Source organism: Geotrypetes seraphini, chromosome 5 (assembly GCF_902459505.1).
Source record: "Geotrypetes seraphini chromosome 5, aGeoSer1.1, whole genome shotgun sequence".
In the NCBI taxonomy this organism is placed as follows: domain Eukaryota; kingdom Metazoa; phylum Chordata; class Amphibia; order Gymnophiona; family Dermophiidae; genus Geotrypetes; species Geotrypetes seraphini.
This window is the reverse complement of record NC_047088.1, coordinates 157,536,586-157,554,354: the sequence shown is the minus strand read 5'-3', so window position 1 is coordinate 157,554,354 and position 17,769 is coordinate 157,536,586. Positions and strand designations below refer to the sequence as shown.

The window sequence follows — 17,769 nt, the reverse complement described above, 5'->3', positions numbered from 1 at the left end:
TGCACGAAGTATGGGAAACAAGATTCTGGATCTAGAAGCTGTGATGGAAGGAGTTGGATATAGTGACGATTACGGAGACATGGTTCACAGAGAACCATGACTGGAATGTAGTTATACCGGACTATAATCTGTTCATGAAAGAGGGTAGGAAGAAAAGGAGGGGGAATGTTGCGTAATATGTTAAAGATCAAATTAAAGCCACACAATTGCAGGATCTGCAGGGCAAGGAAGAGGCACTGTGGATCAATTTGGAAAGAGGGAATGATAAATATATTTACATTGGTGTGATATACAGGCCTCCTTCACAGACGGAAGAAGTAGATAGAGATTTAATAGTAGACATTCAGAATATATCTAAAAAAGGGGAAGTCTTGCTAATAGGTGATTTTAACATGTCGGATGCTGACTGGGGTATCCCTATTGCAGGGTCTTCTAGAAGTACGTAGATTCTGGATTCTCTACAAGGAGAACTGTTCCAGAAGTTGGTAATGGAACCCACATGGGATGGGGTCATATTGGACTTAGTGCTTACAAACGAGGAAAGTGTTTCTGATGTTACAGTGGGTGATCATCTAGCATCCAGTGATCACTGCATGGTATGGTTTAATATTAAGATGGGTATAGAGAAGGCTCATTCAAAAACAAAGGTTCTAGACTTTTAAAAAACTAACTTTGTTTGGATGGGGGTTTACGTCAAGGAATTGTTATGTGGGTGGGAACATCTGGAAGGAGGGGAAATGCGGTGGGCAAAACTGAAAGGAGCGATTGTAAGGGCGACAAATCTTTTTGTGAGGCAAGTAAGTAAACGTAAGAGGAAAAGAAGGCCGCTTTGGTTCTCAAAAGTAGTTAGCTGAGAAGATAAGGAATAAGAGGTTAGCTTTCATAAACTACAAAAGATCGTAGAAAGAGGAAGACAGGCAAAAATACCACGAAAAGTTAAGAGAGGCTGGTTGTGTAGTCAGGAAAACAAAGATGCAAATGGAAAAAAAAATAGCTGACATGGGGAGACAAGACTTTTTTAGATATATTAGTGATAGGAAGAAGTGCAAAAGTGGCATTGTGAGACTCAAAGGTGAAGGGGAGGAATATGTAGAAGCTGATAAAGAAAAGACCGAATTTCTTAACAAATATTTCTGTTCTGTGCTAATGGCTGAAGCGCCCGGAGTGGGACCGCAGAAGACAAACGTGAATAGGGATGGAGAAGTGATAGACCCTGATCAATTTTCAGAGGGTTGCGTTCATGAGGAGCTAGCTAAAATAAAGGTAGACAAAGCGATGTAGCCGGATGGTGTACATCCGAGGGTGCTGAAGGAACTTAGGAAAGTTCTGGTAGCTTCGCTGACTGATCTTTTCAATGAGTCTCTAGAGTCGGGAGCGGAGGATTGGAGAAGGGCAGATGTGGTCTCTCTTCACAAAAGTGGAAGTAAGGAAGAAGTAGGGAATTACAGGCCGGTAAGTCTGACTTCTGTGGTAAGCAAATTAATTGAAATGCTTTTAAAACAGAGAATAAGAACATAAGAATAGCCTTACTGGGTCAGACCAATGGTCCATCAAGCCCAGTAGCCCATTCTCACGGTGGCCAATCCAGGTACCTGGCGTCTAAACAGCCTGCATCAGGGGTCACTGTAGTTCACGGATAACAGGTCCTTTGATAAAGCAAGATTAGGTCAAATGAACATGCAGAAAAAGCGAAACGCTGAAAAGCTGTCGGAGCAGTTCTATTTTTTAAAAAACAGTAAATCCTGACCAGGAAGCTACACAAAAATTAAAGAAAACTTAAAAGTACCAGCAAAATATTAAGAAAAAACTAATTTAGGAGAAAGAAAAAGGGGGGAAAGTATGAGGTCCCAGATACTCACGTTGCAAAGGCACACACCAGATACTCACGTTGCAAAGGCACACACAAAAAAACAACACTGAGAGCCCAAAAAAAAAGTTCTCTCAGCTCCGTGCAAAAAAAAGAGACTGCTGGTCCCACGTACTGAGATGAGAAGGCACCTGCTAGATAACATCACACAACTATGGTAAGTGATGTCCTGCTTGTTCTCAAAGAAAGACAAGTAAGCACTGGCTGAAATTAAGGTCCATAATGCCTACTTTTATGTGATAAATGCGTAAGTGTTCCTGAAGCAGGAGAATAACTGAAGTAGGGGTGGGATAGCACTTGTGTCAGTACTTTTGTTTATAAAATAATGCACATCTACACAGATTCGTATTTGCAAATACATGTATAAAGTACACTTGATTAACCCTTTCAGGACCAAGGGACATATTTGTCCCATAACTTTAAAATCCTATAAATTTTGATTGGGATAGTCTACAGTTCTAAATTTGATATGTACGGATTCCATATGATACTGCCTTTATGTAAACAAACTGGTTCCGACATTCATTCATTAGCGTCGTTGCTAGATTGACGAGAAGATTCACTTGCCACACTGTCCATAAGCCAGAAGTGTGATTTTTTTAAATAAAAATAATGATATTTCACAAAAAAAAATCTATTTTTTGGCATCTGCAAGCCCTTTTTACCATAAAAATGTCGTCAAAACCACAAAAATTGGCCTACGATCCTTATGGTCCTGAAAGGGTTAAAGCCAAAAGTAAATTTTATGCAGGAGTTTTCAGGGAGACTATTTAATAAAAGTAAATAAGCATACAAAATACCACAAAATATGCATCCTTGTGCCTTTCGTATCTAGGTGCCTTGGTAAAAAAAATTACTCTTAAAGTTATCTAAAGATGATATAAGCAGCATAAAGGAGGGCACTATATTTCCTATGGTTTTGGTTCAGCCTTATATGGAACACTATGTGGTCAACACATTACCATATGTAGGTGTATGAAATATGCAGAGAGTTCAACAAGGATCATGGGATCAACTGAAAATTATTATTCAAATGAGATAAGATCATACAGACCAACAAGACAGCAGTGTGCAAACTTCACATGCTGTGAAGCTCAAACTGAAGGACTGATTTCCATTGAACCATTACACTCAAAATGAATCTGCTATAATAAAACCCTTAGCACGCATGTGCACTTGAAACTCCGTGTGTCCGTGATCCGGCTTTCGTGCCTGCCTCAGCTGATTTTCTGCTCTGATCTCCGACGCTGGCTGACTTTCTGCCTTCTGACTATGCTGCCGCTGACGGGACACCTCGTCTTCTCACCCCCAGACCAGCAGCAGCCGCGATTTCATCAAGCAGTCACGGGGCATTTGCTAGGCCGGCCCACTTCGATAATGCGAGGCGGGCCGGCCTAGCAAAAGCCCCAAGGCTGCCCGGCCTAGTGGATGCTGGACAGGGAGCAGGGAAGGGAGAAGGGGTACTACTGGACAGAGGGGAGGTAAAAGTAAGGGAGAAGGGCTACTGCTGGACAGGGGGAGCAGGGAAGGGGTGCTGCTGGACAGGGGGAAAAGACAGAAAGACAGACAGCAGGTAGGGAGAGACAGAAAGACAGACAGAAAGACAGGGCAGGGAGAAAGACAGACAGACAGAAAGACAGGGGCAGGGAGAGAGAAAGATAGACAGACAGAAAAAAAGGGGGCAGGGAGAGAGAAAGACAGACAGAAAGAAAGAAAGGGGGCAGGGAGAGAGAAAGACAGACAGAAAGAAAGGGGGCAGAGAGAGAGAAAGACAGACAGACAGAAAGAAAGGGGGCAGAGAGAGAAAGACAGACAGACAGAAAGAAAGAAAGGGGGCAGGGGGAAAGACAGACAGAAAGAAAGAAAGGGGGCAGGGGGAAAGACAGACAGACTGACAGAAAGAAAGAAAGAGGGCAGGGGGAAAGACAGACAGACTGACAGAAAGAAAGAAAGAGGGCAGGGGGAAAGACAGACAGACAGACAGAAAGAAAGGGGGCAGGGAAAGACAGACAGACAGAAAGAAAGGGGGCAGGGAAAGTCAGACAGACAGACAGACAGAAAGGGGGCAGGGAAAGACAGACAGACAGAAAGAAAGGGGGCAGAGAAAGACAGAAAGACAGAAAGGGGGCAGGGAGAGAGACAGAGACAGACAGAAAGAAAGGGGGCAGGGAGAGAGACAGACAGACAGAAAGAAAGAAAGGAAGGAGGCAGGGAGAGAGACAGACAGACAGAAAGAAAGAAATGGGGCAGGGAGAGAGAAAGACAGACAGAAAGAAAGGGGGCAGGGAGAGAGACAGACAGACAGACAGAAAGAAAGGGGGGAGGGATAGAGAAAGACAGACAGACAGAAAGAAAGAATGGGGGCAGGGATAGAGAAAGACAGACAGACAGAAAGAAAGAATGGGGGCAGGGAGAAAGAAAGACAGACAGACAGAAAGAAAGAAAGGGGGCAGGGAGAGAGAAAGAAAGACAGACAGACATACAGAAAGAAAGAAAGAAATGTCTAAGTCTACACATCTATTCTAGCACCCGTTAATGTAACAGGCTAAAAAACTAGTTCCAAATAAAAATGTTATTTAGCAGCCCAGCAAGATATTTCAATAAACTGGCTAGGACAGGATCTAGTGAGCATATACAAGCAAGAATCTAATAATCCTGTAGAACTTAAAAAAGAAAAGGCTGAACACAACGAATTGTCTTTATTCAATCTCCACTTTAGATTGGGATATTACTTTTCAATATACTTGGAAAGGACACCAAGGTAACAAAGCATCTTCTGTAGATTGTTTTGAATTTTGAACAGTTCAATATATGAAGCATATACTGTAGTTACCTACCATTAAAGCCCAAATTCCATTCACTCGAAGAGCGGGATTCTCACTCTGGGTTAAACTACACAGCAACTCTATAGCTCCCGATTCCAAAATAGGCTGTAGTATGAGGGAAAAAATGTATAGTACCTGTGTTGTTGTAGCTGTTATAGATACAAATCGTATTTTATTTTATTGTTTACAACTTTTTCTTTTCTTTGCATAAGTAACATTCTAAAGGTTTTATGTTGTCCCTTGCCCTCAATAATGCTCCATAATTTGCCACATGGTTGTAATTTTATAATAGGGTATCTATAAAATTTTCCAAAATGAGCTTCCTTTAGGCACCTATGTGCCTGTAAGAACTATCCCCAACAGTGTACAGATGACTTCACAAAAAGTTATGCATGTCCTGAGGATTCGGAAGGGGTACTGTACATATACAGGGTGAAACAAAAAAAAGTAATTCCCTAGAATATTTCTGCCTGTTTTCTCAGCAACTGCTTGAAATATCAACATTAAATTTTACATCTTTATTTGCTACTACTATCTACAATAGTGTGCCATGTGAAATGAGATATTTTTAAACATGATGAATTTACAGGTTTTTAGTGTGACCACTGTAAAAGTAGCATTATTTGAAAGAAAAAAAATGGGACACCAGTCACTGTTAATGATAACACAGTGGCATAAGATTTCTGTAAACAATAATTTGAATAACTTGTATTTTATAAATATGACAATTTACAGATAATTTTTTAAAAGCAAACAATCATTAAACTTAAGGAAGTACAACAGATGATCTGAGACAGCCTGCCACTGGAACTGATTGACAAGGCTATCAAGAACTTCTCAAAGCGACTGAAGGTCTGTGTTAAAGCTGGGGGTGGACACTTTGAGCATTCAGTGACTGCAAAATTCTGACACACTTAGTTGTATTTGGATTACATTATTTTACTGTATTTTTGCTCAAACATTTTTATCATGGAAAAATTGCTAGGTAGTAATACTAAGATGTCAGTGACAGCAACATAGCTTAAGATAATTAAATGTTGTTTAAATAGTAGTATCTAAAATATTTCATTTCAAAGCAGTTGCTGAGAAAATTACAAAAAACTATTGTTACTATAGTACTATGTAACTATACTATAAGTTACATTCACTTAGGTGGCAAACTTACACCAGCCACATATCTGGGGTAACCGGTCACACATGAATGTTGGTGTGTCAATACAGACATGTGCCTGTATTCTATAAAGGAATCTTGGCAAAAAAATGCTATTATAGAATTGACACTCAGCCAGTGGCACTGAATTTCCTAACTTGAGGCACCAAGTTATAGAATTGTGCCATTTGCCTTTCAATGTATTCAAGAAAATCTGAAACCTTAAGGATCATTTTATTTGTTCACAACCATCATGTAACAATAGAGATTTAATAATTGCAAGAAACACTAAGCGATCTGTACATCTTTGGTTTTGCCCACGATTGTACACAAATGCCTATGCTTTATAAATTACTGTTTTATCCATCCTGAAAGTTAGCTAGCACTGTCAAATGTCCTTCTTGATGAAACAAAGCTAATATGGCTGCTTTATGACTTCTAGCTAGAAAGAGGAATTGCCTAATGATTAAACCAGCATGCTGGAAACAGGGAAACCATGGTTGAAATCCTACTTTTACCACTGAGGCTCCTTGGACAAATCATTTCACCTTCATTGCCTTAGGTACAAAACTTGCATTATAAGTCATCGAGGGAAGGGAAATACCTACTGTATATGAATGTGTAACTCATCTTGGATTCAGATTTGGAAAGGTTAGTGATTAAATTCATATCCAGCTCGGATCTACTTAATTTACCTACATCTTACCTTATGGTTTTGGCTCACCTTCCTCTACACTTGAGCTGCCAGCCTAGTTAGAAGTTATTACCTGTTGCAACTCCACTCACTGTCATTTATGGCAGGAGTTTAGGAAACCGAGGAGCCACAGGCATTCATTCATAGCTACCAAGCCCTTTTCTTTGCCCAGTCCCCAATCAAGCACCAATACTGAGCAAATTTTCTTTCCTTTAGTGCATCAGACCAGACCAGAAATATGAGGGTTATGTGCCCATCTACTACTAGATGAAGATAAAGAGTACAAAATGATGCTGTGCCTCATCAGGAATCTGTGCAGCTCAATCAATCAATAAACCAATGTATTCAAATATTAAAAAGCAGCAGAAAAAGTAACAAAAAATTTAATTGTCCTTCTTCTGTCAAAAACGAGAACAATAGCAATAACAGCAAACTCACTCTTGCTGTATTTCAGAACTTAGAACTATCAAAAAAGAAGATCAGCTGAAAGAAACTCATTACAGGTAAGTATCTGAACTTCTCTGGTGTGGCTAAAGGAAAGGAAATGAGCTGGTAACGGCCTAATTTCTCCTTCCTTAGGACAAGCACCAGACCAATGCAAGAACTTGTGGGAGGCCACAAAGTTTACATCATGTCTTGCTGCAACATCTAAGCAATAATGCTTAGCAAAACTGTTAAGAGAGGACTAAGTTGCTGCCTTATAAATATCTAAAGGGGAAACTGCATTCCACTCTGTCCAGAAAAAAAAGACATATCTCTAATACAGTGTGCTTCAATCAATGCTGGAGATTGTTTACCTGATAAAAGAAAAACTAAAGGATGAGGGGACAAGATGGCGGCGGCGTGAGAGCTGTTAGACGGAAAATTACTTTTTGGTGTGGTTTTTTTTTAACCATGCCTCACACAAAACGCAAGAGCATTGTCCGGGGAAACGCCTTCATGCCTGGTCAATCGCTAATGGACGGTTTTTAACAAGCTCACCAGTCATTAGAGCTGGGAGAGAAGTACCTGCTGTTGCCCCGATGGAAAGAGCCACTGGAGCCTTAGGCCTGGAAATATCTCTCTCACCCCCCCCCCCCCCAACAGCCCGATCACCAACGAATCCAGCACAGGGCAGCGCGCAACTTGAGAGAGCCAAGAACCTGATGAGCACGGCGTCTCCACGCGGAGGGGGTCAACTCGTTGACCGAGAAGCCGAGTCAATAATCTCCGGAGTAGCAGAGGGAGCCGACTCCTCAGCGGTGACATTGGTAAACATATTCAAGATTGTTCAGAGACTCTAAACTGAGGCAACAAAATCGAATGAAGACATCTCTAAAGTTGTGAGTAAATTGGAAGATTTGACTAACTCAGTACAACATATTCAAACAGAAACTAATAAGAAATTTGAGCAAGTAGATAAAGAGATTTCTTCACTACAAACTATCAGCAACCATGATTAAAGATAGGAATTTTTTACAAAATAAAATTGAATTGGAAAACTCCAATAGGAGATTAAATTTGCGTGTATTGAATTTTCCTACGTTAAACCTAGTTTCACCTATTGATACCTTTAAGAAATACCTAATGGAGACTTTAAAAATTGCTACAGATTTGATATCACTAATTAACAAAATATACTACTTGCCGAGAAAATCAGAAAATTCTCCTCCTCAAGAAATAGACCTAAAGAACTTAACCGGAATACTTGAAACATCTCAGGAAGAAGTTCAATACCGCGGCACTTTGATAGTTTCATTTGTGTTTGAGCAGGACTTAAATACAATAATGAAAATTTTCTTTCGTTTCTCCCAGAGTTTGTTTATGGGAGAAAAGATATGGATTTTTCCTGATGTTACTAAGGGCTCCTTTTACAAAAGCGCAGTAGCGGTTTAACGTACGTAATAGCGCGTGCTAAACGCGCTAACTGCTACCGCCTCCTCTTGAACAGACGGTAATTTTCCGGCTAGCGCTGGGGTAAGCGCGTGATGAAAAGTTGCGCACGTTAAAACCACTACTGCAGCTTTGTAAAAGGAGCCCTAAATCCACTCAAGAGAGAAGGAAAATATTGCTGAGTATGAGGGAGGAGACTATAAAACTGGAGCTTTTTTACTTAGGGCTCCTTTTACTAAGGTGCCTAGCGTTTTTAGCGAACGCAGGATCTTACCGCACCCTATGCGGCTATAACTAATGCCAGCTCAATGCTGGCATAAAGGTCTAGCGCACTCGGCAATTTAGCGCGCTATTCTGCGCGTTAATGCCCTAAAGCAGCTTATTAAAAGGAGCCCTTAGTTATCCATGCAGGTTATGATTAAATATGCCTGAATGAAATATGTTTATTTTGTGCCAGAGCAACTTCGCAGTTTTCTGGATGCAAAAAAGTTAATTCAGACTTGAGGGCTGTTATTAGGAAGTTGAACCGGATAGAATCACATTAAGCCTTTTTTCCTCTTGAAATAGAAATATTGTTAGAGATCTCCTTATCTCTTTATACTCTTGTTCCTTTAGTTATTATAGTGGTCTAAGAAAGAGTGACTATTTAATTTATTTAATTATAATTTATTTTACTTGATAAGGTAATTTTTCAGATTCAGTTGATTACATAGTACCATGCAATATGTGTTCTTATACTTTGTCTCTGATTTTCTGTAACAAGAGGATTCTTGTATTGTATTTTGAAATCTATAAATAAAGAAATTAAAAAAAAAGAAAAACTAAAGAGACCGCTTCTTTTAACAAGTAAGAAATAGTGGCCTTAGTAACAGAGAAAAAATGAAGGCAGATAGAGATCAAATGACCTATTTAGTCTGCCTATCCATGCCTTTCACACCTTTCCTCCAAAGTATGAGAGATCTTGAAATCTGTCCCCATATGCTTTATGATCAAGATCACTGACCATTTTAGTAGCCATCTCTGGACTAATTCCATTATGTTTACATCCAACTTGTCTTTTTGACCCTAATACAGTATATGTGATTTACAAAATTCATAAGTAACTACCTCTAGAAAATGCATTAAAGCTTGTTTGACAATCCTCTCTGCAAAAGGAAAGCAGTTCAAAAGATTGATTCAAATGAAAGGAAGAAACCGGACAGAGAGATAGCCTAACTTCAGTAAACTTAAGAAAAAGATCCTTCAAAAAAGTCTGAAGTATTTTAGTTTTTTACATTTTGCTATGTAATCACCTTATGAATTTTGTTCACCCATTTCATTTTTTAATATATTTTTATTGACAAACAGGATTCACTGTACAAACAAAGTATGTTATGAGAAGAATGGACACTGAAAATATATCACACAGCAAACTGGATAATACAATAAATCACCACCTTTCAGCTGAGAGCAGAAGTATTAAGAGCTTCAAAAGATTCTGAAATTAAATTAGGGAGTTCCTCTTTTTGAAATATTCTGAGAACCTCGGGGTTATCTTCCTCCTCAATGGGAATTTCTCCTTCTTCAAACAAATCCCTAAGAATAGAAGATCTGGAGGCATAGTCAGAAAACAAAGAGGAATTAAAAAACTGAGTCAACATTTTCCTGTTCTAAATGAATTCTTTAGGACAAGGAATAAAAGGAACAGGGTTAGAAGAATACTGAGTCTAGCTCTGTTTTAATAAATAAGCTTGATAGAGACACATACTAAAATCTAGTTAGAAAACCAAAGCAATTCCTGTCAGAAAGGGGGAAAGTGGAATAAAAGTCTGACCTTCCACTAAAAGAATTACAGCCAAGAGTATAAATTGGAGCTGCCTAAGAAAGTGATATCATCAGAGTGAACATACTAAAAATGGCCACCATTCCAATAGTCTTGAGAAGGAGAACCATGAAGCACCTCAGAATATGACTATTTTGGGGCTGAGAAGAAAAGCCATGAAAACTGGTTTCTGGTGAAAGGAAAATAACCAATGGGACACTATGTTACCAGGGTACAGATTATATTGCAATGATAGAGTAGATCAAATTAGAGGGGGGTTACATTATACTGTACATTAAAGAGGAAACTGAATCAAACAAAATAAATATTCTGCATGACAGATAACAGCATGGAATCCATATGGATAGAAATTCCATGTGTGAAGGGAAGGAATATACAGGTAGGGCTGTACTACTGTCCCTCGGGACAGAATGAGCAGACAGATGAAGAAATGATTACAGAGATTAGGGAAGCTGGCAAATCGGGCAACAGCATTATACAAGTACAAATTCCTTTATCCAAAATTATAAAAACTGAAAAGCTCCAAAAACTGAATTTTTTTTTTTTTGTAACATTGTTGCATTACTAATTTGAACAAACAGCTTACTTTTAGCATCAAAAGTGAAATCTGGCCCCAAAGTCACTTTAAAGACTTCATTCTATGCTGACAGTAGTTCAGTTTTTTCATCTTACCTCACACTGGTGTACATCTGAATTGTTGCCAGTGGCCGCAGCCCCAAACACTTCTCTCTGTCACATCCAGCCAGGAAGGAAAGAAGTGATGTCAGCAAGGCAGGAGGTGGCAGAGAGAAGCCAGCAGGGTTGAAGCAGGTGACCAACATGAATCACTGCCACATAACCCCCCCCCCCTGCTTCTGACCCCTCTCCCTGGTACTTTGAATTACTCCCTCCAGCCAGTTGGTGCGCCTCTTCAAAATGGACCTTCCCCTCCCTGGTGCATCCTGGGATGAACCAGGGAGGGGCCTGAGGCTCTGATTGGCCCAGGTTGGTCCTATGGGGAGGAGCCTTAAACAACCTGGGCCAATCAGAGCGTGAGACCCCCTCCTCGGATGCACAAGGAAGGGGCCTAAGGCTATGATTGGCCCAGATGCCCCATTGGAGGTGCCTTAAAACAACCTGGGCCAATCAGAGCCTCAGGCCTTTCCTCAGTTCATCCCAGGATGCACCGGAGAGGGGAAGGCTGCTGAAGGGAGTTCGCTTGACAGCAGGAGAGAATGGGCATCTCTCCCATTGCAGGGGGGTGTTGTCTGGCAGCGGGAGAGAGTGTGTATCTCTCCCACTGGGGGGAGGAGGGTTGTTGTGTGGCAGCAGTAGAGAATAGACATCTCTCCTGCTGCTGGGGGGAGGGGGTCACTTGGCAGTGGGAGAGCATGGGCATCTCTCCCACTGCAGGGGGGGGTGGCAGGTTTTAAACAGTCGCAGATTTTTGTTGCCAAACGCCGACACCACTCTTAGAAAATGGCTCGGTGATTTTCAATAATTCACTGGAGTGCTCATTTTAATGTTGAAGAGCCCATTTGCATGGCAGTGTCAGAGACTGCTAGAAAGCTCGCTAAAAATAAAGATAAGCTGTTTTGATAATCCACTTCTAAAATGCATATAAGTTAAACCGTCGGAAACCAGTTTAGTGACTGCGTTATAATTTTGAGAATCTGAGTCTTACTCGCTTTGCAGCTTATACTGTTTTGATAAGTGTCTTGGTGTAAAGTAAGGTCTTTTTTTCTCCACCGTTTCTTGTATGTTCTGATTTATCTACCTCAATAAAAGAGAATAAGGTTGTTTGTGTATATAAAGAATTATAATGAACCTGTTGGGTGTATATTGATTTCAATTACCCCAATATTGACTGGATAAAGGTAACATCATGGAGTGCTGGAGAGGTAAAATTCCTAGATGTAATAAATAACTGCTTCTTGAAACAACTGGTCCAGGAATCAACAAGAGGAGGAGCTATTTTAGATTTAATCCTTAGTGGAATGCAAGGCACAGTATGAAAGGTAACAGAGTTGGATCCACTGGGAAACAGTAACCATAAAATGATCAAATTTGAGCTGATATCTGGAGTGACATCGTTAAAGAAATCTACTGTAGCGACATTTAATTTTTGAAAGGGCAACTAGGATAAATTGAGGAAATTGGATAAAAAAGCTAAAAGGATCGGCAGCAAAGGTTAAGACTTTAAATCAGACATTGATGTTATTTAAAATACCATCATGGAAGCCCAGACCAGATGTATTCCGTGTATTAACAAAGGTGGAAAGAACATAAAAACATAAGAATTGCCATACTGGCACAGAAGGTCCATCAAGCCCAGTATCCAGTTCATAGGTACTTGGCAAGATCCCAAGGACTAAAACAGATTTTATGCTGCTTATCCTAGGAATAAGGAGTGGATTTCTCCAAGTCATCTCAATAATGGCCTATGGACTCCTCTTTCAAGAAATTATCCAAACCTTTTTTAAAACCTGCTATGCCGATTTCACCACATTTTTCAGCAATGAATTCCAGAGTTTGATTAAATGTTAAATAAAGAAGTATTTTCTCCAGTTTGTTTTAAATCTACTACTTAGTACCTTCATTACATGCCCCCTAGTCCTAGTATTTTTGGAAACAGTAAACAAGTGATTCATATCTATCCTTTCCACTCCACTCAGTATTTTATAGATCTCTTTCATATTTCCCCGAAACATGTCCCAGTATGGAAATTCTTATGTTACCTTCTTAAGGACTTCCACCTGGACCATCCGACTACTGCTGCTGTTTAAGCTGCTTACATGGAGCAGAAGAGCTCAACAAGGCTCCATGTGCTCCACAGCACAGCACAGCACAGCTTCTGCCACAGCTACCATCAATAATAAAAAGTCAGTCACCTAGATGTGAGAAGCAGCAAAAAATTTTAGGAAAGAACTCCACTGGTTGAATATTTTTCCCCTCCCCCCAGGTCAAGGACAGGAAGAGAACAGCAGAAAACTTATCCCGGCTATTTTCCTACTCACAAGTCCCCAGCTCTCCCCAATCAGCAGTCAGTAACAAAAGGGCAGATGAAGGGGAAAAGTTTTGGGGAGGAGGTTGGGAAAGGAATCAGGCAGCACTATATTTCAGAGGATTATAAAGGCAGATAAAAAAGATAAAAATTCTTCCCCCAGATACTCTGGTACAAGTCACCAACCAGGCAAGGAGCTATAAAAGTATTCTAAACTGGAGCTGCAGTCAACAATTTATGACCTGCTGGAGATACAAGAAGCCTGGATTGTTTGAACTGTACAGGCTCCTATTAAGGCACAGCACAAGTCTAGTAAACAGGCACATTACCCATAAATTCCTAGACTAGTCTCATGCTGGATTTATAAAGTTATTGCATTTTTCTAAGTACTGTATATGGTTGTACAGTCTAGGAAAGAATGGTCATTATACATTAATATAATATAACTCAACCAAAGAAACTTAAATTTGAGATACCAACCTCTTTACTTGGACAGAACTCAAGAAGAAGATTGCACAGTGTAGAGGAGGCTACTACCAAGATTTCATCTGGAGCATTCTGTAAAACCTATGGAAAAGCACAAAAACACAGAAAAGCTAAAGAGCACAAAGACAGATTTTAACTTACAAAATATGCCATTCCCAACAAAGTTTTTCTTTCAGTACAGAAAACAGATTTACTAATATTCAATCAGAAAAGGTGAGAGACAAACACTAACAGGCTAATATTTAAATTTCACCTGTGATATTTAAATAAATCACATATATTCAGTATAACTAAGCAAATAGCGAGTGGTATTGAATATCCAAGTAAAAGGGGCTGAACCAACAGTATCTGGATATCAGCAATATTTAGATTGCTGTTTGGATAACTTGTCACTCAGCCCAGATACTACCAGGGCAGTCTGTAAGGATATTCAGTGGCTCAATCCATGTACTGCTGCTAAATATCCATGGATAGCAACAACTAGCTCAAGCATCCATTTACTTTTGAATACTAGGTCCTATTTTCCTCTAATTCTGCTCTGAAACTACACCGAGGATACAAATAGGTTACAGACCAGTGGTACTCAGTATTAATCACTCATTGCTCCTCATTCAATAAAGAATTATTCTTTATAGATACTCCTTCATCGACGAACAAGGAACCCTATCTGCCTTCCAATCTGGATTCAGGAAATTCCAGTACTGAAACTGTCCTTCTCTACATCATTGACGACTGCTGGAAACTCATGGATAAGGGTAATGATGTTCTTCTGGTATTCCTGTATCTCAGCGCAGCGTTCAACACTTGACCATCCTCGCCTCATTGAACAGCTCTCTGAAACTGGAATCCAAGACATTAGAAACATAGAAACATAGAAAAAAGCAGCAGAAAAGGGCTATAGCCCACCAAGTCTGCCCATTCCAAGTATCCCCTCCCCTGAATTTACTCCCTTAAAGATCCCACGTGAGTATCCCATTTTCTCTTAAAATCCATCACGCTGCTGGCCTTTATCACCTGGAGTGGGAGTCTGTTCACCTCTTTCCTGAATAAGAGACCCCCAAGACGTTCTGCTCAATGATGTGCTATTGAAATCAATCAAATACGGTGTTCCGCAGGGGGCTCTGCTATATCCCCCCTCCCTATTATTCAATCTCTACATTAGACCTGTCTTAGACATATCCCGCAAATATCAAAATATAGATTCACTCCTTTGCGGATGACATCCAACTGTACCTACCGCTAGGAGAAGCCTGTGATGCACAGATTGCAAAACTCCTAAACTGCTTCTTGGAAATCAAAAATTGGATGTCCGTCAACTAATTACAACTAAATGTCTCTAAGACGGAACTCTTTTGGATCCACAAAGAACGTTGCAACCGTACCCTTCCCTAGCTGTGCTGGGACTTGACTACTATAACTGCAAAAGACCAAGTCCGCAGCCTAGGAAACACCTTGATGGCTAACCTGTCACTTTCCAACCATCTTTCTCAGGTGGTATCTTCCTCATTTTACTACCTACAACAATTCAGAAAAATAAGGAACTAATTTTCAGAGTCTGACTTCACCCAACTACTTACTCTCTCTGCCTTAGTACTCTCCCGCATGGATTACTGCAATGCACTATTTAACCGCCTCACAGCAAAGAACATACATCATCTCCAGTGTATTCAAAACGCAGTGATCAGGCTTCTAAAAAATCTCTGTGTCGGTGACCTGTCTTCCAGGCTCTAGCATCAACTCACTGGCTGCCCGTAGCCAAACACTGTGTCTTCAAGGGCTTGATGCTAGTGTTCAAATCCTTGCACGACATGGCGCCAGGCTACATGATGACTAAGCTTCCTCCGTATGTGCCAAATCAGCCCCTCTACTCCCAGGATGAAAAACACCTCAACAACACTCCCTGGTCATGCCCTGCAACTGCAAATCACCAAATGATGTTCCTACTCCCACACTTCATACCGAGCCACTAGAATAAACTGCCCCCGCAGATCCCTTGAAGGACTCCTCAACTTTAGGAAAACAATAAAAACATATCTCTTCATCTACCCCCCCCCCCCTTGTATATTGGTACTGGAACCCAGTATGCGACTCGTAAGGAAAACTTGTATAGTAAAATCTTGTACTATAACTATGGCAAATCCAACCTGTAAACTGTGTTTCAATTAGGATAAAACGTGTACTGGAAAACTTGCATTGTAAGGGATAACTAGTGTAAATTATAACTGGTAAACTATATATTAGCATTAGACCCCCTAGTATGTCTAGTTAGGATAAAAATTGTATCGTAAACTTGTACTGAAATTATGGCAAATCCAGTGTAAATCATAACCTATTAACTGTATACTATGTATGTTAAACCTGCAACCCTTTCTGAGCTCTTTGGGGACAGCGGGATAGAAAATGAATTAAATAAATAAATAAACCACCACCACACACACACCCTTTTTTTTTTTTTTACAAAAATCACGATAACGGTTTTTAGTGCAGGCCGGCACGCTGAATGCTCTACGCTGCTCCCAACACTCATAGAATTCCTATGAGCATCAGGAGCAGCGCAGAGCATTCAGAGTGCTGACCTGCGCTAAAAACTGCTATTGTGATTTTGTAAAAGGGCGGGAGGGGGAGGGGGGTGTAAATAAATAAATAAATTTAAAAAATAGGAAAAGGTCCTTTTTTACTAAGGCAACTGTTTGGTAGATAAGAACCACACCAAGGGTATGGCACAGTTATATATAGCAATTCTACCATCGCTTAAAAATTGTTGCTGTAAACATTATTCAAACAGGCCAACCCTATCCTGATATATTTTTGAATACCTGGTAAAAGACAGCCTGACAACTTATCTGATTATCTTTAACTGGATCCACCAACTGAATATTATCCCTTAAATCTTCCTCTTGCATAAGAATGAGCCATCTGCACCTTAGAAAAATTTAAAGAGTCTTAGGCTCTGCTTCTACCTCTTTGAGGTCTGGGATATTCTTGAGTCATTCCTAAAACTTCATGCACACAAAAGATAAAGGTGTCTAGTTTTGGAAGCCTGAAGCCCAATTTCACCAGTATTTAACTTCATATTGTTCATGTCCAGTCCAGACAACTAAGTTATGTCTTCTGCCAATAAAGGCTGAGGAAAAAATAAAAAAGCTCAGAACTGGTTTCACTTTCCTTATTTATTTATTTACCATATATACTCGAATATAAACCGAGATTTTAGGGCCAAAACACTGGCTCAGAAATGGGGGTCCCAATTTATATTCGGGCCAGTGCCCCCTCCCAGAATTACTGCAGGCCACCACCAGGCTCTGCATCCTGTCCCCCCTCCCTGCCCTGTCCTCGTACTTCCTATGCCAATCCTTGGTGGTCCAGAGGTGCAGTGGGCAGGAGCAAGCTCTCCACACTCCTGCCCTGCTGCTAACCTGAGAATTCGAGGAAGCCAGTCAAGAAGCCGCTCAGCGCCAAGTAGGAGTGCCAAAGCACGCTTCTGCTTGGTGCCGCTCAGCGGCTGAAGAAACCCAATCTCGCAGCAGCCACCACCGACCGGGTTAGCAGTGGGGCAGGAGCACAGAAAGCTTGCTCCAGCCTGCTGCACCTTGGAACACCAGGAATTGGCAAAGAAGGTACAAGGACAGGGCAGGGAGGGAGGAAAGGGTACAGAGCCTGGGAGGGAGGGGGGCTGGGTATAAAGTCTGAAAGGGGAGGGAGGGAAGAGGGCTAGGTACAGTGTCTTACAGGGGAAGGAGGGAAGAGGGCTGAGTGCAGAGCCTGTCAGGGGTTGGGAGGGAAGGGAGCTGGGTAGAGCCTGAGAGGGAGAGAGGGAAGAGGGCTGGGTGCATTGCCTGACAGGGGAGGGAGGGAAGAGGGCTGGGAGCAGTGCCTGGCAGGGGAGGAAGGGAAGGGGGCTGGGTACAGAGCCTGACAGGGGAGGAAGGGAAGGAAGGGGGCTGGGTGCAGTGCTTGACAGGAAAGGGGCTGGGTTAGGTGCCTGGTAGGAAGGGGGCTGGGTGCAGTGCCTGGCAGGGAAGGGGCTGGGTGCAGAGCCTGGTAGGACAGGGCACTTGAATATTAAGCTA

At 41.1% G+C, this 17,769-nt stretch overlaps 1 protein-coding gene across 7 annotated transcripts in view; it reads right to left on the bottom strand.

Moving 5' to 3' along the window:
* Positions 1 to 17,769, bottom strand: part of ARMC8 (armadillo repeat containing 8) — a 274,168-nt gene that overhangs the window by 85,979 nt on the left and 170,420 nt on the right. For 6 of the 7 annotated variants that reach the window (XM_033944179.1, XM_033944181.1, XM_033944180.1 and 3 more), the window contains 2 exons: positions 13,694 to 13,780; positions 4,705 to 4,797 (listed from right to left, as the gene is read on the bottom strand). In XM_033944179.1, the coding sequence (XP_033800070.1) occupies positions 4,705 to 4,797; positions 13,694 to 13,780 (180 nt within the window). The remainder of the gene's footprint in view (positions 1 to 4,704; positions 4,798 to 13,693; positions 13,781 to 17,769) is intronic. The other variant, XM_033944182.1, reaches the window with a different exon arrangement.